At 34.4% G+C, this 26,471-nt stretch overlaps 2 protein-coding genes, 1 long non-coding RNA gene and 1 pseudogene across 3 annotated transcripts; 3 read left to right on the top strand and 1 right to left on the bottom strand.

Annotated features, from left to right (window-relative positions):
• The first annotated feature begins 559 nt into the window (after positions 1-559).
• LOC129314897 (disease resistance protein Roq1-like) lies at positions 560-3,502 on the top strand. The gene is made up of 4 exons (XM_054958379.1): positions 560-1,221; positions 1,361-2,441; positions 2,558-2,836; positions 3,011-3,502. The coding sequence occupies exons 1-4, from the start codon at positions 728-730 to the stop codon at positions 3,302-3,304; spliced, it is 2,148 nt and encodes a 715-aa protein (XP_054814354.1). The 5' UTR covers positions 560-727; the 3' UTR covers positions 3,305-3,502.
• Positions 3,503-6,934: 3,432 nt separating this feature from the next.
• On the top strand, positions 6,935-9,750 carry LOC129315799 (uncharacterized). The gene is made up of 4 exons (XR_008594596.1): positions 6,935-7,471; positions 7,651-8,720; positions 8,816-9,090; positions 9,289-9,750. It is a non-coding gene; the product is annotated as an uncharacterized LOC129315799 (long non-coding RNA).
• A 3,252-nt stretch (positions 9,751-13,002) lies between these two features.
• On the top strand, positions 13,003-15,178 carry LOC129315076 (disease resistance protein Roq1-like). The gene is made up of 3 exons (XM_054958595.1): positions 13,003-13,949; positions 14,042-14,311; positions 14,488-15,178. The coding sequence occupies exons 1-3, from the start codon at positions 13,017-13,019 to the stop codon at positions 14,926-14,928; spliced, it is 1,644 nt and encodes a 547-aa protein (XP_054814570.1). The 5' UTR covers positions 13,003-13,016; the 3' UTR covers positions 14,929-15,178.
• A 7,998-nt stretch (positions 15,179-23,176) lies between these two features.
• LOC129316331 (cyanidin 3-O-galactoside 2''-O-xylosyltransferase FGGT1-like) lies at positions 23,177-24,893 on the bottom strand (annotated as a pseudogene).
• Positions 24,894-26,471: the final 1,578 nt, after the last annotated feature.

Raw genomic sequence — 26,471 nt, 5'->3', positions numbered from 1 at the left:
GGGGACAACGAACCAGTTACCATGAACCAGTGAGTGATGTGGATGATTGAAGAAGTTAGGGAGCTAGAACTGCTTTGATAGAGGCCACCTATATATGCATATTTTTTTTTAAATGTCACGTAGCTATCATGTGACAAGTGAATTCAAACAAAACAATTAACTTTGATAGTAGGGCAATATTGCATCGTTTTGGAGTGTTCCAAAGTAATATTGTTCCAAAAAAAAAAGTTAAGGATATCAAGTGCCTCTGGAAAAAAAATTTCAAAATAAATTTACAACTTTATTATCTTTTAATTTTTTTTGAAAAAATGTCATGTGGCTAGTTTAGTCAGATAAAATGATCAATTTTAACAGCGAGATAATATTGCACCATTTTGAAAAATTTCAGAACAATATTGCTCTTAAAAAAAGTTCAAGATATTAGACACTCTTAAAAAAAGAATTTTAAGATAAATTTACAATTTTGTCTAAAAATATATATAAGTTTATTTTGTTTGTTTGTTTTTTCAACTTTCGTATCAGTCTATTTTAATGAAAGGTCGAAGCTTCGGAGCAAAAGCCTATAGACTAGCAAAAGAAAATACGGAGTTTGTTCAGTCAACGGTGACTTCGTTTTTTCTCTGTTTCCAAGCAACGAAAACTTTACCATCGAAAGTGTTAGCCATCATCGTGAGCAAAATTGAGGATCTCTGTTGTGTTTAGGAAGGGAGCTTCTTGCATTGTTGAAATGAATTTTCATGGCTTCCCTGGCAGCTCATCTCCTCGGAGGACCTGGAAATACGAAGTTTTTCTGAGTTTCAGAGGTGAGGATACTCGCAACAGTTTCGCTGGTCATCTTTTTTCTGCTCTTCAACGGAAAGGCATATTTACGTTCAAGGATGACAAAAGGCTCGAGAAAGGAAAACATATTCGACCGGAGCTCCTCAAAGCAATTGAGCAATCCCGAATTTCTTTTGTCGTCTTCTCCCGAAAATATGCCGATTCCTCGTGGTGCTTGGACGAACTGGCAAAGATATCTGAGGCAATCGGCGAACCGGGATGCTTCGTTGTACCAATTTTCTTCGACATCGATCCATCTGATGTTCGAAGACAGAGTGGGAAATATAGAGAATTCTTTGATAAACATGAAAAAGACTTTGGTGATAATATAGATAAGGTACAAAGATGGAGGTTAGCATTGACTCAAGTGGCCAGTCTCGCTGGTCATGATGTACGAACTAAGTAAGCAATCTTCTCTTGTTCTCATTTTTGATTTTTCTGATTCATTTGTCCTGTTCATTTTCCCTTCGTGATTCTGTACTTGTCAACACTTATCTCCTTGTTCCCTTGGGTGATAATTAGGAGTTTCCTCTTTTTTCAGATCAGAGGCAGATGTTATTGAAGAAATTGTTACAGATGCAATACGCAAATTGGGTCATAGATTCTCGAGTCTGGCTGATGATCTGGTTGGGATGCAGTCTCGTGCAGAAGCTTTTGAAAACCTTTTAGATTTAGAATCAGAAGATGTCCGAAAGGTAGGGATGTGGGGGATGCCGGGAGTAGGGAAGACTACTCTAGCTGCGGTTGTGTACGATAGAATCTCTCACCGATTTGATGCTTGTTGTCTTCTTCTCGATGTAAGTAAAGTTCATGAGGGTCCTGGTCTTGTCCGTCTACAAAAACAACTCCTCCGCGAAACACTGCAGGAAAAAATAGAGATATTTGAGCATCACAGAGGAACCAATTTAATAAGCACTAGGCTTAAACACCTTAAAACTCTTATTGTTGTTGATAATGTTGACCATGCGGATCAATTGGATAAATTGGTTGGAAAGTCAGCATGGTTTGGGCCAGGGAGTAGGATCATCATAACAACTAGAAATTGGCATATCCTAAATGGGCATGGAGTGGATGAAGTTTACGAGGTTAAACTACTGAATGATGAAGAAGCTCTTCAACTTCTCTGCAGAAGAGCCTTCAAACAAGATGATCCCTTGAGTGACTTTAGTGGGATGACTCATAGTCTGCTACAATATGCTAAAGCCCTTCCACTAGTAATCAAAGTGTTAGGTTCCTTTATGTATGGGCTTGAAGTATCAGAGCGGATTGCTCAGTTAGACAGATTGAAAGAAAATCCTGACCAAGAGGTTATGGGAGTTCTTGAAACAAGTTTGGCTCGGCTTGAGAAAAAGGACAAGGATATATTTGTGGATATTGCTTGTTTCTTTAAGGGAGCAGAGGAGATCTATGTCACAAAAATTCTAGAACATTGTGGATTCATTCCTAAAATTGGAATTAGAGTTCTCCGTGATAGATCACTCCTCAACATTGTCAATGGAACATTCTGGATGCATGATATGCTGCAAGAATTGGGATGGAAAATTGCAAAGGGAGAATTTCCTGATGACCCAGCTAAGTGGAGCAGGCTGTGGTCATTCAAAGACATTCAAACTTTGAAGACAGTAAGTTTTTCTTTTCTTGATGATTACTTTACTGAGGTTTTGTTTTCTTATTCTTTCATTCATATAATTCACGGAATCCAACATGTCCCTTTACTCTATAATGTGCTCATGCTTAGGGAACAGAAAAAGTTGAAGCCATCGTCCTGAACCCTGAAGATCTGCAAGAGACACCATTGAAGGCTGAAGCTTTATCACAGATGAGCCGTCTCAGACTAATCATAATCCCTAATAATGTGAAATTTTCAGGAAACCTCAATAACCTGTCCAGTGAGTTACGATTTCTTTCGTGGCACCAATTTCCTTTCAGCTCTTTACCATCGAGTTTTGAACCAGATAAACTTGTTGAACTGATCATGCCTGACGGCAATGTAAGACAACTATGGGAAGGCGAAAAGGTACAATATTGTTATGTTTTGTCATGTTAATAGCAACCGAGAATGGTGGACGAGGCTAAGTGATTAACAAATGAATGATTATAAATATCTTTTTCTGCGTACGATACCCTAATTTTAATGAAGTAAATTAAACTAAAAAATGGTGGCTAGCTGATTGTTTTTGCTCCTTCACAGAGGTTGCCGAAGTTGACGGTCATGGATCTACGTGGCTCTAGAAGTCTTATCAAGACGCCAAATGTTAAAGGAGTAGAAAATCTTGAGAGGTTAGATCTTGAAGGATGCACTGGATTATTGCAGGTTGATCCATCTGTTGGAGGTCTGAAAAAGATCACGTTCCTGAATTTGAGAAACTGCGATCATCTAATCAGCATCCCAAACACCTTGTTTCTCTTAACTTCGCTTGAAATTCTGAACCTTTCTGGCTGTTCAAGACTTGCAAAACGTTTGAACTTTGAAGGACCTCGATAGAACTGAAGCCGATGAGCAATTAGTATTCTCCATCTTTTCCTTCTTCAATAAATTATCCTACGTTAGCTTTTTCATACCAGAGTGGTTGTCTTGTTTCGTCTATTCAATTTATCACCCGTGGATTGAATTATGCATATTGCAAGCACATTTTCATTGGTTGAAAATGTTGAATCCAATATATACGTCTTGTTTTTAGAATTATGCCGTGCAAAAGTCATCTTGACAAATTTTTCTTTTGTTATAATTTGGAATGGTATGGCCACAGGAAAAAGAAAATTTAGGGACCACTTGTATCATCCTTACTTTTAAAGTTTTAACATTAATATCAAATTCAATAGTCAAGATCATTGTTTTAAGAATTACATTGCAAGGTCAGGTTGGTTGGACCATTGATTGAAGTTGTTAATGGCTTGATTTAAACTAAAAAAATCATTTTTATAGTTCAACCGAAAATTGATACGTCATTAAGTCAAAAATTGAAGTTAAGTTGAGGATTAGATTTAAAAAAAAAAAGGCCGATTGAATCTAAATATAATATTCTTAAAACTAGTTTCTTAATTAACATTCTTAAAAACTTAATAAATAATAAATTATAATAACGTTATATAATTTATATAATTAATTTTATTTAATAAGATAAGGTTTGCTGTTGAAGACTTGTAATCAAGTCTGAAAAAAAAAACATGCGCATGCCAAATGTTACTCTCTCTCCTCCTTTCTACATGTCATTCTTTATTTTCACATCTTGATCACTCAATTGATCATATTATGATTTGTGACAATTTCACTCTAGCAAATTATTCCATTCCTTTCCATGGGATGCAATGGTCAAAGGTTTCGAGAATGAGGACAGACGCAATGGGACAGACCAAGACGCGCCAGGGTTTTCTGACTAAATTGTTTATACCCCAGTAAAACAGCGACTCTTCTCGACATGTTAATCATTCGGGACCTGTATTTTCGACGTGTCCTCTTTTTGCTCGGCGACTCAACAAAGCCGTTCATGTCATCTAGCATTCTGCATCGTTCATGTACTGTAATGAAGGAGGGGAGGCAGAACTTCTTTCTATAACGCACGACACGTGGCATCATGCATCACGGTGAATGACAAGGACGGCTTTGATGTACGCGTTGCGCAGGGACGCCTAGAAAGAGGGTGAGAACAGTTACTCATCATAAATAATGCCAACCTCACACGTTGAGCCGTCATACAAGTTAAAGAAAAAACAGAGAGAGAGAGAGAGTATTAATAGATTGATAAGAAATATAAAAGGTGCAGGAGAAGTATAGCCATGTTTGGTTGCTGGACTAGAACAGAAATAATTAAATTCCCTTTGTTGTTTATAGTAATAATAATAAAATCTAATACCATATATATAAATATAAAAATTATCACATTTCCATGAATCAGATTAATTTAATAAACTAAATTACTCCTTTTCTTATAAATATAATTTATCCAATTTTTTTTTTTACCGGCCAATGGAGATTCATTGACAGTGCAAGGCAAAATGCCAATGTTTGGAAGAATGAAAAACAAGACATATAGTAAACAAAGTGCAGCAACTAAAGTAAACGACGAAGCGACAAGGTGGCTAGACATTAGAGTTTAGACAATTACCTCCCGCTCCGCAACAAGGGACGATGCAGAATCCACAACAGCACCTGAATCTTTGAACAAAAACAAAGCCAGAGGAGGTGGTGGTGATAGCACCCAACAAAATGGTTCCAACTCCCTTAAAGCCAAACCTGCTCGATAGTCATTGGCACAGTTCTCATCCCGATGAATGAGTGAAAAGGAGACAGTGTTCAAAGAATCAAGCCTGTTCCAAATTTCAAGAACTAATGGATGATACTTCCAATTGCATAGTTGGGGAGTTCTGCTAGAAGAGAACTTGTACACCTCAGCACAATCAACTTCAATAATACAACCCATACAATGCTAGGTACGTGATAGATCCAGAGCTTTTTTAGTAGCTTGTAATTCTGCCATTATCATTGAATCAGCTTTGGTGTTTTCTGTGCAGCTGGCTAGAAACATGCCACTTGAATCAGGAGCTACCATTCCTATTCTAGCATGTCCATTCCTCTTGCAAAACACCCCATCACAATTTAGTTAAATGAAACCACCGGGGGGTTTAACCAAGCATCTAAGTTCCTTCCCCCTTGGGTCAACGGCTTTGGAGCTAACAAGCCACGAGCATGCTAAAATTCATGTAAGCTTGCATCAGTAAGTACAATAAGGCATCCAAGTTTCGGGAGGTCATCATCGAAAGCCATCTTGCATCGAAACTTTTAAATATGCCAACAGAAGTGGGCTACATATAGAGTTGGAAATTCAGAGGGGCCGGGTAGATTCGAGCTTAGCTCAAATAAGCCCAACCCAAATATATCCGACTTGTTGAAAAGCCCAAATAGCCAAACTTGGCTTGAATTCTTTCAGTTTCGGACAGTCTAAATATCTAAATTTTATTTTTAAAATCATTTTTAATTAAATTTTTTGCTTTAAAATTAATTATTTTATTTTATAAAAAATATAAACATATAATGTTTGGATGCTTAAATGATATACAAGACTCAAATATATGATATTTTAATAAAAAATAACTTAAAATTTAAAAAATTAATTAATATTTATTATAATATATATATTTTTTATTCGGGGTATTTAAGCCTATTCAGGTTGGCCTGAACAAAAAAAAAAATATCTTTTTCTCAAGCCTAAACCTAAATTTTTTCAAGTAGATTCAGGTTTAGCCTGAATTATTGGTTCTAGCTACATATGCCTTACCATAGTTATCAAATGGTGACTGTAAGCATATTACATCATATATCCAGCATCGTGTGTTTCTAATTCTAAGAGGATCAATCAAAAGTTGCAAATAACATCAAAACCACCCTGCTATAGCCCACTCACAAAGCAAGAACAAATGCTCCAAGGATTCAGCGGACAAACCACATACCTTGTAGAGAGGGTTTGAATCTGTTATTATTATCCTGATAGGATACTGTCTCACGCCCATGAAGTCTTTGGACCTTTTTAAGCATTCAAGAATGAACAACTGGGGAAGTAAATACTTTTTAACATTCTTACCCATAAACAATTTGGGTTTTTCAATATTCTCCATGCCTTTTTAGCCCGTAGGGCAATATTAAAACCCATGAAATCCTTGAAGCCAAGCCCCCCAACGTATTTTGACTCCCTCAAATGACTTTGTGACTTCCAATAAATACTACCACCCTTTGTATCATTGTCTTAGAAGAAATTAGATGCTATCCTATTAAATTCAAAACATGTCTGTTTGGGAAACTTGAACATCGACATCGAAAAGATTGGAATAGCATTGACCACAAATTTAATCATCATATCCCTCCCTGTAAAAGATAGCAATTTCCTCTTCCAGTTCATTACCTTTCGAACCATTTTGTCCCTAACGTAAGCTAGGACAGCTGTTTTCACCTGCTGTATGGTTTTTTCTACCTACTCTAATATAAATGTCTAGAATTTATCCACCCACCTTCCACATTTTAATATTTTATTATCTTTGTTTTTTTAATTCATTTCATTCATTCAAGCAACAAAGCGATACTAATCCATTCATTACTTTACCATAATTTGTAGCCCCAAAATATGTCATTTTCTTGCCAATCACCGATGAAATCAACAATTTCAAAGGGAGACTAACTTAGCCCTGGCATTTCTAAAATGAACAGTGACAGCAGTCGAGCATCTGGCCAGATCTGGAAATATGATGTGTTTCTCAGCTTCAGGGATGAGGACACGGGCCTCAATTTTACCGATCATCTTTTGGCTGCTCTAAGAAGAAAGGGCATATTTACCTTCATTGATAGAGAGCAGACATACACCATAAAAGCAATTGAGGAATCCCATATTTCTATCATTATCCTTTCCAAAAACTATGCCAACTCACCATGGTGTTTGGAGGAACTAGTAAAGATCATGGAGTGCCGATGTTGTAATGGGCAAACTGTTCTGCCAGTATTTTATGACGTGGATCCAAGTGATGTAAGATATCAAAGATGGGTTTACAAGGAAGCCTTTGAAAAACATGAAGAAAGGTTCAAAGACGATTTAGCCAAGATATAGAGGTGGAGGCAGAGCTTGAGGCAAGCAGCCAGTATGACTGGTTGGATACCGAGGGATCGGTAATGTTCCTTATTACTTGTTCATGTTTTTATGACTGCTTTTCTGTTTAAGACAAATCATGTTTGAAACCTGTTAAGGAGAACTGCTTAAAATTTAAATATATATTTGCTTCTTTCTTTTTTCTTTTTCTGCTTTATTGGGGTTTACGATTCGGGGTTTTTCTTCATCCTTTCTTCAGGTCAGAGGCAGATGTCATTGATAGCATAGTTAAAAGGACCATAAACATATTGAGTCATAAATCCTTAAGTGTGGCAGATGACCTAGTTGGGATTCAATCCCGATTAGAGGGATTCAACTGCCTTCTGGGTTTAAGATCTGATGCTGTTCGAGTTGTAGGCATTTGTGGGATGCATGGAATAGGCAAGATGGCTCTTGTTTTAGTCATGTATCATAAAATCTTTGACCAATTCGAAGCCTGTTGTTTCCTTCCCAACGTAAGTTAATTTTCCAGAAGTGATGGTCTAACCGCTCTACAAGAGCAATTTCTTCGTGCGACACTCAAGTGGAAAGAAGTAGAGATATGCAGTGTTTACGAGGGATGTGATTAGATACAGAGGACGCTAAATGATTGCAAGACTCTCTTGATTCTTGATAACGTTGATGACTTGGAACAATTAAAAATTTTGGCTGGAAAGTGTACATGGTTCAGGGAAGGGAGTCTAGTCATTATAATAACAAGAGACGAGCATATCTTTAAAAGGTTTGAAGTGGATGGAATTATTAAATAAGGACGAGGCTCTTCAACTTTTTTGCAAGTGTGCCTTCAGATGTGATTCCCCCTTAGAAGGTTATGAGGAGCTGACTAATAATATATTGGAATATGCCAAAGGTCTCCCGTTAGCAGTTAAATCATTGGGGTCATTCCTGGTTGACCGAAGTGTCTCAGAATGGAAGAGTGTATTGGCTAAATTGCAATTAGTTCCTAAACATTCCATAATGAAGGTGCTCAGATAAAGTTTTGATGGATTTCCCCATGACATTGAAGAGGGAATTTTCTTGGATATTGCACGTTTTCTTGTTGGGGAGAAGATTAATTATTTAAAAGAAATTCCAAGGCATCATCAATACTATCCCATGTTTGGGAACAAAATTTTAATTGACAAATCACTCCTGACCATATCAGATCAGAAAATTCACATGAAAGATATGCCGGGAGAAATTTTTCGGTAAGAAACCATTGAAGATCGAGGACGGAGAAGTAGGTTGTGGTTTTATGACGATTTTCGTCACTCGATGGAAACAAACAAAGTAAGTTCTTCTAATCTTCGAGATCATATAAAAGCGCATGAATTTCAGCATATGTAACTTTTGATGACGACGACGACGACGACTTTTATTCTTAGGTAACTGCAAATACTGAAGCTGTTATCTTGAACCAGGAAGATGCAGAAGCGGTTCCATTGAATGCTAGTTTGTTTTCGAAAATGATCAACCTGAAATTGCTCATAATTTGAAATGTGAATTTTGTTAGTACTCTTGAATATTTTCGGATGAGTTAGTTTACCTTTCTTGGCATAAATATCCTTTCACTCATATACCATCAAATTTTGAACCATATCAACTGGTAGAATTGATCATGACTGATAGCAACATCACGCAACTGTGGGAAGGAATGAAGGTAATGTCATTGTTGTTTATCTATCCCTTTCTTCATCTAATTCAGAACGAGGAAATGTGAACTAAAAAGAGAAAGGTGTTATCGATTTTTCGTACCTTTCTTTCCAATAAAAAGAGTAGAATGAACTTGAGTTCTTCATTTGAAGACTCCAAACTGTTGGCGAGTGTACTGATTTGTCTCACTCCTACTTGATCGCAGATGCTCCCGAAACTAAGAAGCATGAGCTTCCGTGGTTCTAAAAATCTAATTAAGACGCCGGACTTTCGGGGAATATTAAATCTGGAGATGTTAGATCTTGAAGAATGTACGGGATTATTGCAAGTTGATCCATCTATTGAAATTCTTTCAAAGCTCGCATTCTTAAATTTGAAGAATTGCGCAAGTCTTGTCAGCATCCCAAACAATTTAGCTAGAATGAGTTCTCTAAAAACCCTGAAGTTGGATGGCTGCTCAACGCAAGTGAAACTACTTAGCAATCAACATTGCCCATTCTTCGTGAAAATGTTCTGTTATCTCATCATATCATTCCTGATATTCATAAAGAATAATAAGTTGGTATTTTGTAGTCTTATTTGCTGTATTTACTGCATTTTCCTCAGTATGTAAGGTAATATACGTTTTTGAGGACCTGTATCCTTTATCAGAGCATTATTGTAGCTATATCTTGCTTTCCCCTTTTCATGCCTTCCTCTGTATTTATGTATTATGTTATTCAATGAGAATCGGCGCGGAGATTTTGGATTGGAGAGCATCAAAATCTTATATTAGTTATACATGCTTTGAACAGTTTAACGTTCAATATTTTTCGTTAACATTTGATACATGTACATATATTAAACACAATGACATTGTGCAATTTATATAATTGATTTCACTTAATGAGATAAGACGCTTTGAATAGTTTAAAGTTCAATATTTGTCATTAACATTTGATACATGAACATGTATTAAACACAATAATGTTGTGCAATTTGTATAATTGATCTCACTTAGTGAGATAAGACTTCTTTTTCTTTTCCTGTTGTTGTTGCTAGGTGTGTCAAAGATAATCGAATCTCAAATATCTATAAGAAGATCAGACTTATAAAACAGAAGAGTTGGGTTTCTTGGGTCTCCTGCCACAGTTTTACGGATGCAAGTAAATACAAGTTAGTGCAGCAATAGCATAAGAAAATTACATCAGAATAAACAAGCTAGATAAATGATGGAGGATTTGAGAGTCAACGTGCAGAAATTAAGCAAGTTAAAATGCACTGAGAAGGCAGAACAAAGTGCATAAGACATCAGAATTTATTTTTCTTACGCCAGGGCAAAAGTATTTTTTTTCTCTTTCTCAAAAACCTCTCTTCACAATCACAGCTCATCTTTTTTTCTCCCATCCGAACCACACCGTGCCATGTTTTAGAAATAAAAGGTGTATCATCCTTCAAGTATTCGATCAATCTAACAAAATAAAATTAAACCTAATAATTCAAACATGTCAAGTTTATTTTAGGCTCCATTCAGATCATGCTTATTTGAATTAGCCTAAATAAATCTAAACATACAAAAAACCTTGTATAATTAAGTTTGGGCTTAACAATTTAAGCCGGTCTGTAAACTCAATTGTCAAAGATTTTTTTAAAACTAATTTTAATTTATACCTTAAAATTAATTATTATTGTATATTATAAAAAAAATAAACCTTTCAAGACACTTAAAAAATATTAAAAGAATAAATATATTTTTTTACTTCGAAAATCAAGATTAAAAAATATTTTTAAAATTTTAAAAATAACTTTTAATCAGTATTATTTTAACATATCTTAATATTAGTTTCTAATTTTTCTCGTCACTTGTCCTTTCAGTGGTAAATTCAGTTCAATTTAAAAAAAAAAAAAAACGGTGACACACATAGAAACTGAGTTGTGTGTTCGGTTGGATATTAGACAATTCAGCGGCTCGATTTGATAGAAGTCAATTCGAGGATGTGAAGTCTTGAGGTAAATATTTTGGAGAATGGATCATTTGGGGTTTTTTTTTTTTTTTTTTTTGTAGCACCTGGGTCAATTTGCCCTTTTCAGGTTCAATGGAGGGATAAGAAAAAAGTTCCTCCAGTTCAATTTGCTTTAATTATTTTACCTGAATTATCTGCTCTAATTCAGGGGCAATGAATTGGTGGATAAATGAAGCTTAATATATTTTCCCAAAAAGAAAAAAAAAAGAAAAAGAATACTCCAGGATTGGTTTTTGCTTAGCTTTTTCACTTTTAAGGGGAAAACGACAAAGGATAGAAAAACGGCTTTTATTTTTGAATGGATTTGTCTTCGAGAGAACTAGCAGTGATGCTAATATGCTCTATCTACTTTGTCTTCGTTATGCACTTTGTTAGGTTACTGGCTGCTACTAGGTATCACTTCTCTTCAACTGATTCGAGTCTCTGTGTCACTTGCCGCAATAAGAATCTTTTTCACCGGGATCTCTCTAACCAGCTTAAGCATAATGTTTTGGTTCAAGATATTCAATCTTTGTTAGCCTATTTTATTCTCGCAAGCTTCCTTATTTCTAATGATAATTACCTCTTTTCTATATCCCATTTTTCTCCATGGTTTAACTTTTGCATTATATCTTTGTAATATTTTTTTTTTGTACTTTTTTTACTTTATTATATATATATATATATATATATCCAAGACTTCTCTTAAAAGAAAAGGAAAATGGCTTTTTTTATCTCACATAAAAAAAGTCTTTTTCCACGGTGCAAGGATGTTTTTATTTGGTCTCTTAATATACTTATGATTTTTATGATAATTCACCATAAATATTAGCTTATACTACTCATAAATATTTTTTTTTTTTTGGCCAAGGAGAATATATTGGTTTGTTATGATTTTTCCTAAAATTTGTTGAAACAATATTTTATGTTTGTTGGACAAAAACCATATATATATGTATATATATTTTAATAAAGAGTGCCGCCAACCACCAGAACAGATCGTATTCATAACTCATAAGGGCGTCTGATTTTCTTCCTTTTGGTCAATCGTCAACCTTGGGAGATCTCATCGGATTGCCGATTGATATTTCAGGGTTTGACCGAATGTGCCTTTAGTTTTATTCGCTACTTCCAGTCACCGATCAAACACTGAGAGTGAGAAAACAAGGCTGAGGCAGCCGCCGGTTTTCCAAATGGATTTGGGGAGCAGCTCATCATCATCTCGGCGACTCAAATACGATGTCCATATCAGTTTCAGGGGTTCAGACACTCGGCATAGTTTTATCAGTCATCTCTATGCAGCTCTAAAAAGAAAAGGTATAAATACATTCCATGATCTGGAGACCGACATCGGGGTGGATATTGCGGCAAAAGTCCTGGAAGCAATTGAAGGATCTCGAATTTCTATAATTGTCTTCTCAAAAGACTATGCTTGTTCAACATGGTGCTTGGATGAGCTACAAAAGATTATGGAGTGCTGTGCTTTAAACAAACAAATTGTGCTGCCTATTTTCTATCATGTGGATCCGTCTGATGTAAGACGTCAGGGACGGTCTTACTCAGAAGCATTTGCTCAACTTGAAAAAAAAGTCAGATATGATCCATCCAAGGTGGAGAATAGCCATGACACGGGCGGCCAATCTGTCTGGTTGGCATGTGAGTCAATGGTAAGTCATGCTCCCTTGTTAATTTTGACACCGTGAGCATACTGCTTAAGCGAGCAAATTTTTCCTGTTTTCTTGGGTGCTGCTGATTATAGTGCCTTTTTCCCCCTTTTCAGTCCAGAGTCTGGAGTTATTGACAGTGTTGTTAACTATGTAATAAGAAAATTGGGGGGAAAATTCTCTAGTTTTCCTGCTGGCCTTGTTGGAATGGAATCTCGAGTAGAACAATTAATGAAGCTTTTGAATTTAAGATCGAATGATGATGATTAATTGTAGGCATTTGTGGGATGAATGGAATAGGAAAGACGGCTCTTGCTAGAGTTGTTTATGAGATGATCTTTCGCAATTTTGATGCTTGCTGTTTCCTTTCAAATGTGAGTGAGGTTTCTACAAGACACCATGGTCTGTCCCATCTTCAAGAAAAACTTATTCGTCATACTCTGGAGCTGGACGATCTGAAGATAAGGAGTGATCAAGAGGGAACCATCTTACTACTCACTAGGTTAAGAGGTCTTAAGATTCTCTTAGTTCTTGATGATGTTGATCATTTCCAACAACTGGAGAAATTGGCTGGAAAAGCTGACTGGTTTGGAGTTGGGAGTAGAATTATTATAACAACCAGAGACGCACATATCCTTAAAAGGTATAGACTTGGAAAGGATGAAATTTACAAGGCTGAACTATTAAATGATGACGAGGCTAGTCAACTTTTTTGCAGAAAGGCTTTCAAATGTGATTATCCAGAGGAAGTTTACGAGGGCCTGACTTCTAGAGTACTAGAATACGCTAAAGGCCTCCCATTCGCTATTGAATCATTGGCTTCCTCCTTGCTTAAACAAAATGTCTCTGAATGGAGTGGTGTCTTGACCAAACTGCAAAAAATTCCAGACCATTGGACAATGAAGGTTCTTAGAAAAAGTTTCGATGGACTGCCTGACTTGGAAAAAGAAATATTTTTGGATATTGCATGCTTTTTTGTTGGAAAGAAGATTGATGAGGTCAAAGAAATTTTGAGAAACTATAAATCTGATCCTGAGATTGGAATTAAAAATCTCATTGAAAAATCACTGGTGACTATACTGGATCAGAAAATTCGCATGCATGATTTACATCAGAAAATGGGATGGGAAATTGTTCGGCAAGAATCTCCCGACGAACCTGGAAGGAGAAGCAGGTTGTGGCTCCCTGAAGATCTTCGTCATGTTAATGAAGCAAATGTGGTGAGTCATTCTGATAGTTTAATTGATATAAAGTGCTAAAATTCAAGTGACCTAACTTTTCACATACTTTTGGCATTCCTTCTGTTCTGCAGGCCACTGTTGAAGCTATAGCCTTGAACCAGGACGATTTTGAAGGGTTTCCATTGAGGACCAACGTTTTTTCGAAAATGATTCGCCTTAAGCTGCTTGTGATCCGAAATGTCAGATTCTCAGGGAGTCTCAATTTTCTTCCAGAATCTTTAATATACGTTTCATGGTATAAGTATCCATTTCCTTGTTTGCCATCAAGTTTTAAGTCGCAGAGTCTGGTGAAATTGCTCTTGCACGGTGGCAACATTACACAGTTATGGGAAGGCATGAAGGTATCGTTAATGTTGTTTTTTTTCTTCTTGTATGGATATAAAGTAAGAAGCATTCATTTATAAAAACAAAAAGGCATGATTTTCGAGTTAGATACCTTGCATTTCATTCAAATGAATGTCAAATCTTAATAAAAAAGAATATTCGATGCTTGATGATTGGGTTTTGGGTAATACAGGAGCTCCCCAACTTGAGAATGATGAGCCTCATTGATTCAAAATGTCTAATCAAGACGCCAGATTTGCGAGGACTTCAAAATCTTGAGAGATTAGACCTTAAAGGCTGTACTGCATTGTTGCATATCGATCCATCCATTACAGTTCTGCCAAACCTCAAATTCCTAAATTTGAGAAACTGCACAAGTCTGATGAGCATCCCAAACAATTTATTTGGTCAAAAATCAATTGAAATTCTGAATTTGGCAGGCTGCACTAAGCTTGCAGGGTGTTTAGATTTTAATCCTTTGAGGAGCTCATTAGAAGTGAAAGTACTTAGCAATCAGTACTTTTCAATGTTTACAAAATTGCTATATTGTATTATAGCTTTTGTTCTCAGAAGATTAATCAACAATGACTCGTTGCTGAAAGATGTTATTGAAGATGGATGTGCTGCTTCTTGACAATGTTTCAAGCATGTGGACAGAATCAGAGAGCTCAACACACACAAACGGGAGGCTTCGCTTGATCTTATGTGATGCGTTTTCTTTTCCCTGATGTTTTCTTCAATGAACTTTTGTTAGTGTACCATGTTTCGATGCTGTTCAAGTTTTTTCCTTCTTCGTTTTTGTGTCAAATAATAATGAAGCATGGGTTTGTATCCACTCTGTCTTGTGCTTACTTTCGCAAGTTATTACAGTGATCATTTCTTCATCCCATGATGACTTGAGATCAGAGTTCGTGGAGTTCCAGGCTCTCTCGAAGCTCTAATCCTCTTCTGACTTGCAAATATGCTAAGTTGAACATTTTTGTTCTGGACAGATATCCTTCTATTAATTGTTCTTTCATATGAGCGTGCGTGTGTGGGAAGACTACAAAATTTAAATGTTAATATATCTTAATTGAATTGGAAATAAATCTCCTCTTGCTGTTATGATTCTCGATAGTATTGATCAATGATTTCTGTGATAACGAAGCTTCCTCTCTAATTTAAACAAAAATTCTGTAAATATGTATAAATAATTTACTTCTAATTATTCCCATGGTCAAATCTTTCATGAAGAAGAAACATTAAGGCGTGGGGTTAGCACATCGCACCTTTTATGTAGTGCTGTGAGATTTAATATTCATAAGGAGTATAATCTATTATAAATTATATTCTGGACATTCTAAATTTAATATTATTTTTTAAAATTTTTATAAAATTATTAATTACAATTAGAGATCCTGAATTATTAAAATTTCAATAATAAACTATGATCCTTATGTAGAATTAAAAATATATAAATAAGTTTATAAAATTGTTGTTACTTAAAAAATAAAAAGACACTACTAAAATTATAAAATACATGCTTTCATATAGAGTATATTGAAAATAGCCTGTGATACTTACCCATTATACAGAGCAATTGTAATTTGTAATTCTTGAGGTCATTTTCCACAATTTTTTATCAATTAATAATTAAAATTAATTTTTGTTAACAGTACCAGTTACCTTGTACTATTTTCAAAAATTAAGAAGGAGCATTGCATAAAAAATTAATTTAGAATTCCATATGTTTTTGGATCCGAAATTTAAGAGTCAAATTGCTATTTAGCATATAAATAAACCATCCAAAACCCTTCACATTTAAATAAAGCACCTATTAAATAAGAAAAAAAATATGAAAAAATATATTAGTTTAAAAGACAATTAATTAATTTATTAATATTATAATTTAATTAAAAATATTTTATATTTTTCAACGGGATAATATGCACATTCTCATCTTTTCGTGTGCCTCTCTCAACCTGATTATTTGGTGGTTGCTACTGAGAGACTTGACGACATAGGGAGGAGAGAACTATCATGCCAAAACTGAGAGAAGCGCCCAACTTATTTTGCGGATTGGATTAGTGTGTTACGATGAATTATAGTGTTGGAATAACGGAAGCATTCGACTTGGCCTGTTGAGACAACAAATTAAGATAACCCCACAAATGATTGGTGATGAGCTTGCAGGCCTTGTCTATGACTGTTACCTTGTCTATTTGCTTTCCAGCCTAATGGCCTATATTGCTTCGACCCCTGACATACATAAATAAGGAATATGCCCAATAAATTAGAATTTTTGAGATCAATTGAACATGTCATGCATCATTAAAATATAAATAGATTTTATGCAACTTTTAGTTGTAATAAAAATGAATAGAAAGGAGAAAAAATTTTAATAAGTTCAATTTCTAAGCCTAACACATTTAAGCCTTGAAAATATTAAATACTTTATATAAATACTTTGATAATAACAATCAAAGTTTTAGTGCTTTTTTTTCAAAAAATATAATAAATAAAAGTAGGGATATAGTTAAAAAAATAATTTTTTAGTATATTGGGCCTTACATTTTAAATCAAGTAATGCTTTTAAAAAATATCTTATATTATGGTTCAAAGAAAAAAATTTTTAATATTAATTTCATATTCACCACTCACTTTTTAATTTTTACTATAAGTCACATACCCGCCTTATTATAAAACTCTTATAATTTTTTATTTTTAAATATAATAATTAAAAATTATTATATAAAAATAAAAAAGAGGTCGGCATCGACGGTGATTATTATAGAGAGGTTATGTAACCATACTTCGCTAGCTTCATTATTATTTCACAAAAAAGAAAAAAAGGTCAATATGCATCCGCATGACAGCATCAAGTTCATTGACTCCGAATGAATTTGAACTTAAAACATGCTGGTGTGGAAAATTCAACATATGGTTTATGTTGGTAACATTACATTAAATTCCGTTTAAACATGGGACCACATGTAATTATTGAGTTCGTTATTTCGGATACTACTCCAATAAGAAAAGGGTGTGAAATTGCCTATTGATCAATTCCATTTAAATCTATATATAAAAAAATGTATGATTCCCTATATATTTAGGTTTTCGTATTATAGTTAGTTTGGTAAAAGTTGATAATTAAACTCAAAATATTATTTGGTTTTTTACATTTTATGTCGTTGGTTGTTAACGATTCTTAATTAAAGACCAATAATCAAGTTCTGTGTAATTTTCTGGGCTGGATGCCCCATTTTTAGTTTAAAAAAAAAAGGACCAATAATCAAGTGCTGAAGCCGTCAAATTAAAATACTGTTAGCATGGAAGAAGCAATGCAGATAAAAATCACAGCTCAAGATTATACAAGAGAGATGTAGGGCCTGTTTGTTTTTGTTCTTATTTTTTTAGTTTTTTAAAATTATTTTGCAAACCAATTTTTAAAAATTGCTAATTTAAAAATAACTTTAGAGTTAAAAATCCAACCTATAGTAAGAATTAATATTGGTTGATAGTGGTAACTTAGTATAAAGATTAATCATACCCGACAATAATTTCCAATGATCATTGCTTTAAAAATAAAGTAAAATATTTACACAAAACAATTTTTAATTTTTTTAAAAAATAAAAAAAGTTTTCTAAAAAACTAAAAAACAAACTGGTCAAAGTGTGGACTTTTGTATTTCAGTTGTGTTTGGATGGATGGATTTAAGTTGAAAATTTAGATTTAAAATTTCATATTCGAAATCTTACATTTAAAATTCATAGATTCTAAATTCTTTGTTTGGATGATATAAAACATTTTGAATTACAATATTAAAATTTTTTGTTTGGATTTAAAGTAAAATTTTAAATTTTAAATTCTATATTTGAATTTAAAAGAATTTAAAAGAAACTTGGAAGATTAGTCACACTTGATGATTTGAATGGCCAACTTTTAACGGAATTAAACAAACAAAGACGACTAGGATTGTAGCATCAATAAAAATTGGGATGGGACTTTCAACTTTTACTGAGACCGAACCGTCACAACAACAAGTACGGAATGGCTAATCTCCACTAAGACAGGACCAACGAGGATCAAATAGCTGACTTCCATTAGGATCAGACCGACGGCAATGACGAGGACTGGAAGGGCTAACATCTACTAGGACCAGACCAATACTAATAATAGGGACTGGAAGGGTGACTCCTATCGAGATCAAACTGACAGCAACGATGAGGACTGAACGGTTAACTTCCACCGACACCAGACCTACAACAATGGGCATTAAATAGCCAACTTTTATCAGGACCGAAAGGCCGACTTCTACTAAGATCGGATTGACCCTAATGACAGGGACAACACTGTCGAATTCTATTAGGATTGCACCGACCCTAACGATAGGGATCGAACGGCTAACTTCCATTGGCATAGGATCGGACTGACAGTAATTATGACAAAAGGCGATCATCTGGTCCTCACCCAGTGCAAGTTGGACTTGTAGTCCTTGTCATTACCATAGGTTTGGTCTTAGTGAAAATCAGCCCTCCAATTCCCGTCATCATCATCAATCCAGTACCAGTAGAAGTCAGTCGTCCAGTTCCTGTCGTCATCATTGGTTTGCTGTCAATAAAAGTCAATCGTCTGATGCCTATTATCATCATTAGTTCAGTGTCAGTGGAAATCGACCATCTTGTCCCCATTGTCGCTATTGGTTCGATTCTAATAGAAGTTGGCCGCTTAGTCCCCGTCGTGGCCGTTAGTCTAGTCTGATGAAAGTCAACCGTTCGATCCTTGTCATCGTTGTTGATTTGATGCTAATGGAAGTTGGCTATCCAATCCTTGTTTTCATCATTGGTCCGATTTTGGTAGAAGTTAGCCATCCAATCCCTATCATCGCCATCAGTCCAGTCCCTGTAAAAGTCAACCGTCTGATCCTCGTTATCACCGTCAGTATGATCTCAGTAGAAGTTGATAGTCTGGTCCTCATTGTCGTTATTAGTCTGGTCCCCGTTGATCCAGTCTTAGTGAAAGTCTGCCATTCGATCCCCGTAATCACTATTGGTCCGATCTTATTGAAAGTCGACCATCTGGTCTCCATCGTTGGTGTTAGTCTGGTCTCGTGGAAGTCTACTGTCTTATCCCTGTCGTCACCGTCGATTCAATCTCAATGGAAGCCAGCCATCCTATCTTTGTTGTCATCGTCGGTCCAATCCCGGTCAACAGTGGAAACTTGTCTCCGTCAACTTTGGTGATTCGATTCAATTATCGTTGGCAGATTGAATTTAGATTAAATTACAAAAAACTTGAGTTAAAATTTGAAATAATTAGGATTTAGAAAGAATTTTAAATTACAAAGAGATTAAGGGAGAACTTGGATTTGGATCTGAGTTAAATCCAAATTCATATATTTTTAATTATTTAAATAATAGATTTGGCTCAAATTCAAATCCATGTGTATCCAAACATAGTATTAATTTATTTGAAACTTTTTTCTTTTTTCTTATTTTTTAATTTTTTGATTGAATAAGTACAAAAGAAATTAACCACATGTACTGAATAGTACAAAAGTCTTCCTCAACAACGTGCAGCAAGAATGTGGGAGGCTGTTGGAATAGTACACAGCCCTTAGAATTGTTTATAGCTTCACAAGCCAAGGTATCGGCAACTTCATTCACACTTCTTCTGCACCATTTCACCTCAGTCACCTACTCTCAATTTAATAGGCATAACCCTTGAATCTTTAGAAGTAACAGATGTTTGGAATGTACGTTCAATGCCTCTTCATTCAAGGTCTCCATTGCTTTAAGGCTCCACCAGAGCCCTGCTTCCATTTTGAATCCCACGCCTTCCCTAAACCCTATAAGATTGCCCGAAACTTATCATGCGGGCTATTACCTTGGCGAATATGAAACGTAAAAACCCCCCAAATACCTCCCCCTAGCTATTCCTTGCCATATAAAGCTCCGTAAGCTGCTGCATTACCTTTTTCCTTGTAAGCTCTGTCAATGTTGAACTTAATAATATTAGGAATTGACACACGTATTGACTTGTGTAATCGTGGCTTGGGGTCTAGTTTGTTTCCCTTGAAAAATTCTCATATTTTAGTTTATCGTAGGGTCTATGAGGAAAGAAGACCTAAGATATTTGAAAAAAAATGAGGAGAAGGGCTTCAATGAAAGATAAAATTTTATTGCAAACTTAAATTATAAAATATACTAAATTACAAATTCTTCCCTTCTCTCTTTCTCCTTTATGAGCCACTCTTCTTCTTCCTCTTTCTCCTTTCCTTTCTTCTATTCTTTCCTCACCACCCCACGGTACTTCTTCTCTCTTCAGTCTAATTTGGCTCACTTATCACTTGATGCATAAATGACTTACCCAAGTATCCAATTATACTCGAGGAAGGCTCTTAACTTGCTTGACCATTTGTTCATATTTTATTATTATTTTTGCCCAAATTGGTTGCCCACTTGCTCTGCAAGTTGCCTAAGTGGGCCATCTTCAATCAAGATGGAGAGGTTCCAATTACCCAAACCCTACGTCCCTCCTCTTAACCCCCATCCAAGCTTGTATCAAGATCCTCTCCCTACACTATCTTCGTACCTCTCTCTTTTTGCGATCTTTGCCATTTGCACACTACTTTCTTGATCCAACAATTCCCACTTTGCTAGGGCAAAAGTGGAACTTGTGCATTGCATTTCCATTTGTGATTAATTGAAGTAATGCTATTAGCAACAATTCCAATATCACAAAACAACACCCATCATCTTCTCTAATGGATATGACCATCCATCTCTTGAAACTAAATCTTATGATGTCAGTAGTGAGAGGCATTGAGAACAATTGATCTCTTTCTTTGATGCGGAATGGTCGCATTCATCTTCTTATTTAATCCCCAATGATTGCATTCATCTCCTTTTGGACATAGAATGGGGGCTTACTGGACCAAGCTTGCGATAAAAAGTGGCATCGAGTGGCAAATAAGGAACCACATCCATCTCCTTGTTTAAAGCGGAGTGATGGTGGTGTACTAGACTAAATCAATCTCCATCTTCAACGGCAAGATAGATGAGTTTATTCACTGCAAACTTTTGACCTTGAAAACTTCTTATTGTTGATGTTGAGATAGGATGTAGATTAGGGGCCTGTTTGGTTTTTGTTATTATTTTTTTATTTTTCAAAAACTAATATTTTGTAATACAGTTTTTAAAATTATTTTAAAAAAACAAAATGAAAATCCATTTGGTTATGTTAAATTAAAAAAATTAGAATTAAAAAATAGGTTGACAGTGATGGTTGTAGGCAATTAATGGTGGTGATTTATGATAGAAATTGACCAAACTAACAATATTTTCTAATAATCAAGTGTAGCATGTTTCAAAAATAATAAAAAATAGAATGAAAACAATTTTGAGATGTTTCTTTTTTTTAAGAATAGTTTTGAAAATAATTAAATACAAAACACTCATCCAAATGAGTTTTTAAATTTTTTTTGTTTTAAAAACAGAAACCAAACAAGCCTTAATTATTTGACAATTTATCTATTGATTATAGCCGTTGAAGATCATTTGTACCTAAACTAGTAATGGCTTCCACATTATTGCAAAACATTTGTACAAATCGTGGAAGCATCCATTTTGTCGGTCATACCTTTGTCCTTTCATTGAATTTATATTATACATTTGGCTTACTCAACAATGAATTTGCATAGGTGAAGTGGGCTTCTTGAGTTGTACATGCCTCAGCAAAGCGGGAACTGTTGGATCAAGGAAGTAGCGTGTGGACAGCAGAGAACGTGTGGGAAGAAACGTGTGGAGAGAATGTTGAGAGAAGATCTAGATTTGCCCTAAGACACACTCTTGTGATGAACGGGAACCCTACATACTTTCCTAAGTCAGAAATTTGGGTAAACTCCATAAATTCACTAATTTCTTGCACCCTCAGGTGACTCACGTTGCATAAGAAGCAAATACTCTCTCCGTTTTTATATATATATATAAAAAAATCTGTATGATATATTTTAAAAAAATTAGTTAACTATAATAATTATGTTTGAAAATAAAAAAAATTGAACTAAAATGCCTTATGTTAATCAAAATAAACATGCATTAATTATCTGTCATTAATATAAATTATGAGAGGTGATTTAAAAAATGTATAATAAATACTTATTAAAACATGTGATTTTATTTATATAAAAAAATTAAAAGCGATAATTTTCCTTACAAATAAAAATAGAGTAGTATGTGACTTTTGATTATCAAGAATGATATATTACTCATTTCATTTAAAAATATAAATTATGTTTTTAAGTATGATGTTAAAAAATATAAAACATTTTGAGTTTTTTAATGCACAATTTGTAATATTTTTAAAAAAATACTCAAATTGAGGAGTGTAATTAATGAGACTTTCTAAATGAGATATCCTATTAAATAAAAATAAATATAAAAAGAATATGTAACTTTAAAGATAGGTAGATATAATTAATTAAAAATAGCTTATAACATTAAAGAGAGAGTCTAAAATTAACAAGCGTGAGAAAGCGGTAACTCTGAGGTAGAAAAATGACCACTAATTTGAGAGCTTCCCCAATTCATGCACACAACAATCACAACATTGATATTAAAAAAAGGAAAAAAAAACTTTTAGTCTCTTAATTTTATTTCAGTTATCGATTTAATTTTTTAAATTTAATTTTTAGTCTTTTCATCATTAATTGAATCAACTTATAATAATACAATTTTCTATTATATTTTAATTTAATATTAATATATTGAGTTTGATGATATGATGTTACTCTACTATTTAAAAATATAAGGCTTTTTTTATGTGAGATATAAAATATTTAAAGTCTTTCAAATTATAAATAAGAAAATTTATGTTTATTTTTATCATTATACATCTCAACTGATTTTTATCATTCAAATAAAATTTAATAAATTATTTATATTCACAAAATTTTTTCTTAACCTCAACTCAAGTGAGTCCCAACCTCAATTGTGAATGTTTTAATTTGAACATATACTAGAAAACCAGAATTGGAGATGGAACCAAGAAATTATAGGCATGTTTGGCAACTTATTTTGAAAACAGTTTTCTGTTTTCTAAAATAAAAGAATAAAAAAATTTGTTTGATAACTTATTTTGAGAAAGTATTTCGGAGAACAAAAAATAAAATATTATTCTGAAAAATAGAAAAACAGAAGCAATTTTTAAGTGTTTTGGGATTATTATTTTAAAAAACAAAAGAAAATAAAAAAATATCTATTTTTTATTTTTTTTATCTTTAAAACATATTTTATAAAATATCAGTTTTCAAAAAAATAAAATAAAAACAATTTTAAACAGCCCTTACTTCACCAAATCACGCAGCTTCCCACAAAAACTGTCCACGTGAATCGTTGCTTAACAAGTAGCTTCTCAACTTTGCATGGTTTTCTCTTATCTCTTTCCCAACCTCGCTCTCATCATCCATCACGCTTCTCACAGCGTTGCACACACCTTCTTTCGTGAACAATCCATCTTCTCCTCTCTCCACTTCAACCCCAACCTTCAAGTTTGAGCTCATCATCCTCGCATTGATGATTTGATCTGTGTCCAAATGTTGAAGCAGCACCAGCTGACAGTTATTCACCAGTCCCTCTGTTAAAGACCCTGCCCCGCAATGCGTTACGAAGCAACCTACACTTGAATGAGCCAAGATCGCTTGTTGCTGAACCCATCCTCCATAAACAATCCCTTTCTCCTTAACTCTTTCCTTGAAACCTTCAGGCATGGCTGCTTCCACTGACTCAAACCCGCTTGGTGGCTTCAGCACCGCTTAAAATGGAAGCCCGGACAGCTCAAGACCAGGCAACAATTCTTGGAATTGTTTTTTTCTCTAAAATGCATTCGCTTCCAAGTGCACAATAGACCAGAGAATCTTCCTTGAATTGTCCGAGCCACTCGGCCCATTATTCTTCTAAACCAGACGTGGGTGGCTTTGGAAAAACAGGACCTGAGAGCAGATCCGGCTTCCCATATTGGTTTTCGAGATAGTCGACAAAGGGACCTTCAATTTCTTTGCTGCCTTTGAATGCTATAGCATCTGTTGGGATCAAACAATTATATAAACTGTCATAGAAGAGAACCCCACTTCAAAACTCAGATGAAGTTCTTTTCCGATTAAAAAATTTTGCTTCATGCGGATGAAGCTTGATGGAAGAAGGTATCCCGAAGGAGGCTTCATGAGATCTGCTTCGGTCAACTTGCTTCCCTGAAGCATCCTTTATGGGGACAAAGTGTAAGCTACAGTGGCGGGGTTAACTATCAAGTATAGAAGAGACTTGATTCCTTGTTTGCGAGCCACGTTTGGAAGCCAATATACGAAGTCAGAAGACGATCTCTGGCTTTAGCCGAAGGAGCATTGTGAGGGAGGCCGTCACAGCGAGGCAGGGTGAAGGAGAAGAAAGTGATGAGATGTGGGTAGAGATTAAAATGGTGTAACTTGGATTGTGTTTTTCTGGGGACGACGAGAGAGATTCTGTGACCTCTTTTAGCCAATATATTGGAGAGATGGAGATATGGGATTAGGCGCCCCATGGCGAACCAGGGAACATAACTATGTGCATGGAAGCTTCATCCATGGCTGTCTTTCACTCGTGAAAATTGCAGATCTGATCTGAACCCTGTTTCTTTCAAGCTTTCACGATGTAGCCTTTGTGTTTGTCTAATTTAACTTAAAATAATCGCAATTATTGGAATGAGGGATAAAGTCTTTTAATTATTGTTGATGCTATCGGTGTTTCGTGATAATCGTGCAGTTTGTCTCCACCTTCTTTGGCTTCATCAAGTTATATATATATATATATATATATATATTATGTTTATGTAGGCAATCGTGCCAGGGGTTAACCTCAATGATGAGATCGTAGCGACTAGCGAAAATGATAATGGAATCACTTAAAACATAAATTTTTCCAAGACCGACCTTTCTTTTTTAATTCCGGGTGCTCTGAGCTCCATTGAACATGCCAATTCCTTGGATTTCAATTTCCGCATAAGCACAAGTATTATGGATGTTTTCTTACGTATTCACAGAAATTATCATCTTTTATTCTTTTTTTTTTCCAAAGCTGATGGTGTCAGTCCAACTAATAGATTATGTGATTGTTAAGGAGATGTGCAGCTATGCAGGTAGATATTGTTAACAACGTCAATATCCTATCATTATACAAGCTAGAAAATGCCCGGTGCAATGCACGGGATTTAGAGAAAATATACTTTTTTCTTTTTTATTTGTTTTTGAAAATTATGTGATGTGTATCTTCATGAGAAATTCTACTTTAATAAAATGTAACTCTCATATTACATTTAATGTATGGTGTATTTTTAATAGGCTATGACACATTATAATTGTTTTTATTTTTTTCTTTAGCAATTTTTACACGTCTTAAATTGCATAGAATATTATTACAATAGTTAAATAAAAACAATAGAGTTTATCTTTGTATTTACTGCTAGGGTTGGTAGATCTTTTCTAAAATAAAAAGAGATGCACATTAATAAACATTAAATTTAATTAGACATGCCTTAATATAATATAGGATGTAGTAATTATAGGGAAAAAAGAAATGAAATTCATTCATGTAAACTCAAAAAATAATAAATCCCGTCTCTGTGTCTTTTTTTATTTAATTCAAACAAAAAATAATTTAAAAGTCTTAATTATTCTAAAAAAAAAGGAAAAATCTTTATTAATAAGTTATAATATTAAACCATACTTTGAGTTAAAAAAAAAAAAAAGAGGGCATAGCTAAGTTGGTTGTTGATTATCATTAAATATATCTTCTATTATCCTATTGCTCTATCATTGCTTTGTTTATTCTTTAACTCCAACATGATCATTATGCCCGTGAAAGGTAAAGAGGAGTCACAATTAGCCAATTTCATATAATATGGATATTGTATTAATATTCCAAACAATACTTAAACAAAATATTTGAGTAGACCACCATGAATTTATAACATAATAATTAGGCCCTAATCAATCTAGTTATGTTAGATTTAACTACTCTAATACTGCACAAATGATATAAAAGGAGATAAGATTTATATAAAGGGAACTGATTAATTAATACACAGCTAATAACTGAATAAAGTGTAGCGACTTTTGATAAACTAAGTTGAAATAGACCAATCAAACTCATGAAATATAAAGTTGA

This window comes from Prosopis cineraria, unplaced genomic scaffold (genome assembly GCF_029017545.1).
Source record: "Prosopis cineraria cultivar Desert tree isolate PC_DT_omini unplaced genomic scaffold, ASM2901754v1 PC7, whole genome shotgun sequence".
Classification (NCBI taxonomy): domain Eukaryota; kingdom Viridiplantae; phylum Streptophyta; class Magnoliopsida; order Fabales; family Fabaceae; genus Prosopis; species Prosopis cineraria.
Note: the sequence above shows the minus strand (reverse complement) of the source record. Positions and strands in the feature narration are given on the sequence as shown.

Bases quoted from the DNA above. Each gene is read 5' to 3' on its own strand.
- LOC129314897 (XM_054958379.1), top strand. From the start codon at position 728: ATGAATTTTCATGGCTTCCCTGGCAGCTCATCTCCTCGGAGGACCTGG. The intron at 1,222-1,360 runs GTAAGCAATCTT...CTCTTTTTTCAG, and splicing joins GGTCATGATGTACGAACTAA to ATCAGAGGCAGATGTTATTG. The intron at 2,837-3,010 runs GTACAATATTGT...GCTCCTTCACAG, and splicing joins AACTATGGGAAGGCGAAAAG to AGGTTGCCGAAGTTGACGGT.
- LOC129315076 (XM_054958595.1), top strand. From the start codon at position 13,017: ATGAATGGAATAGGAAAGACGGCTCTTGCTAGAGTTGTTTATGAGATG. The intron at 13,950-14,041 runs GTGAGTCATTCT...TCTGTTCTGCAG, and splicing joins ATGTTAATGAAGCAAATGTG to GCCACTGTTGAAGCTATAGC. The intron at 14,312-14,487 runs GTATCGTTAATG...TGGGTAATACAG, and splicing joins AGTTATGGGAAGGCATGAAG to GAGCTCCCCAACTTGAGAAT.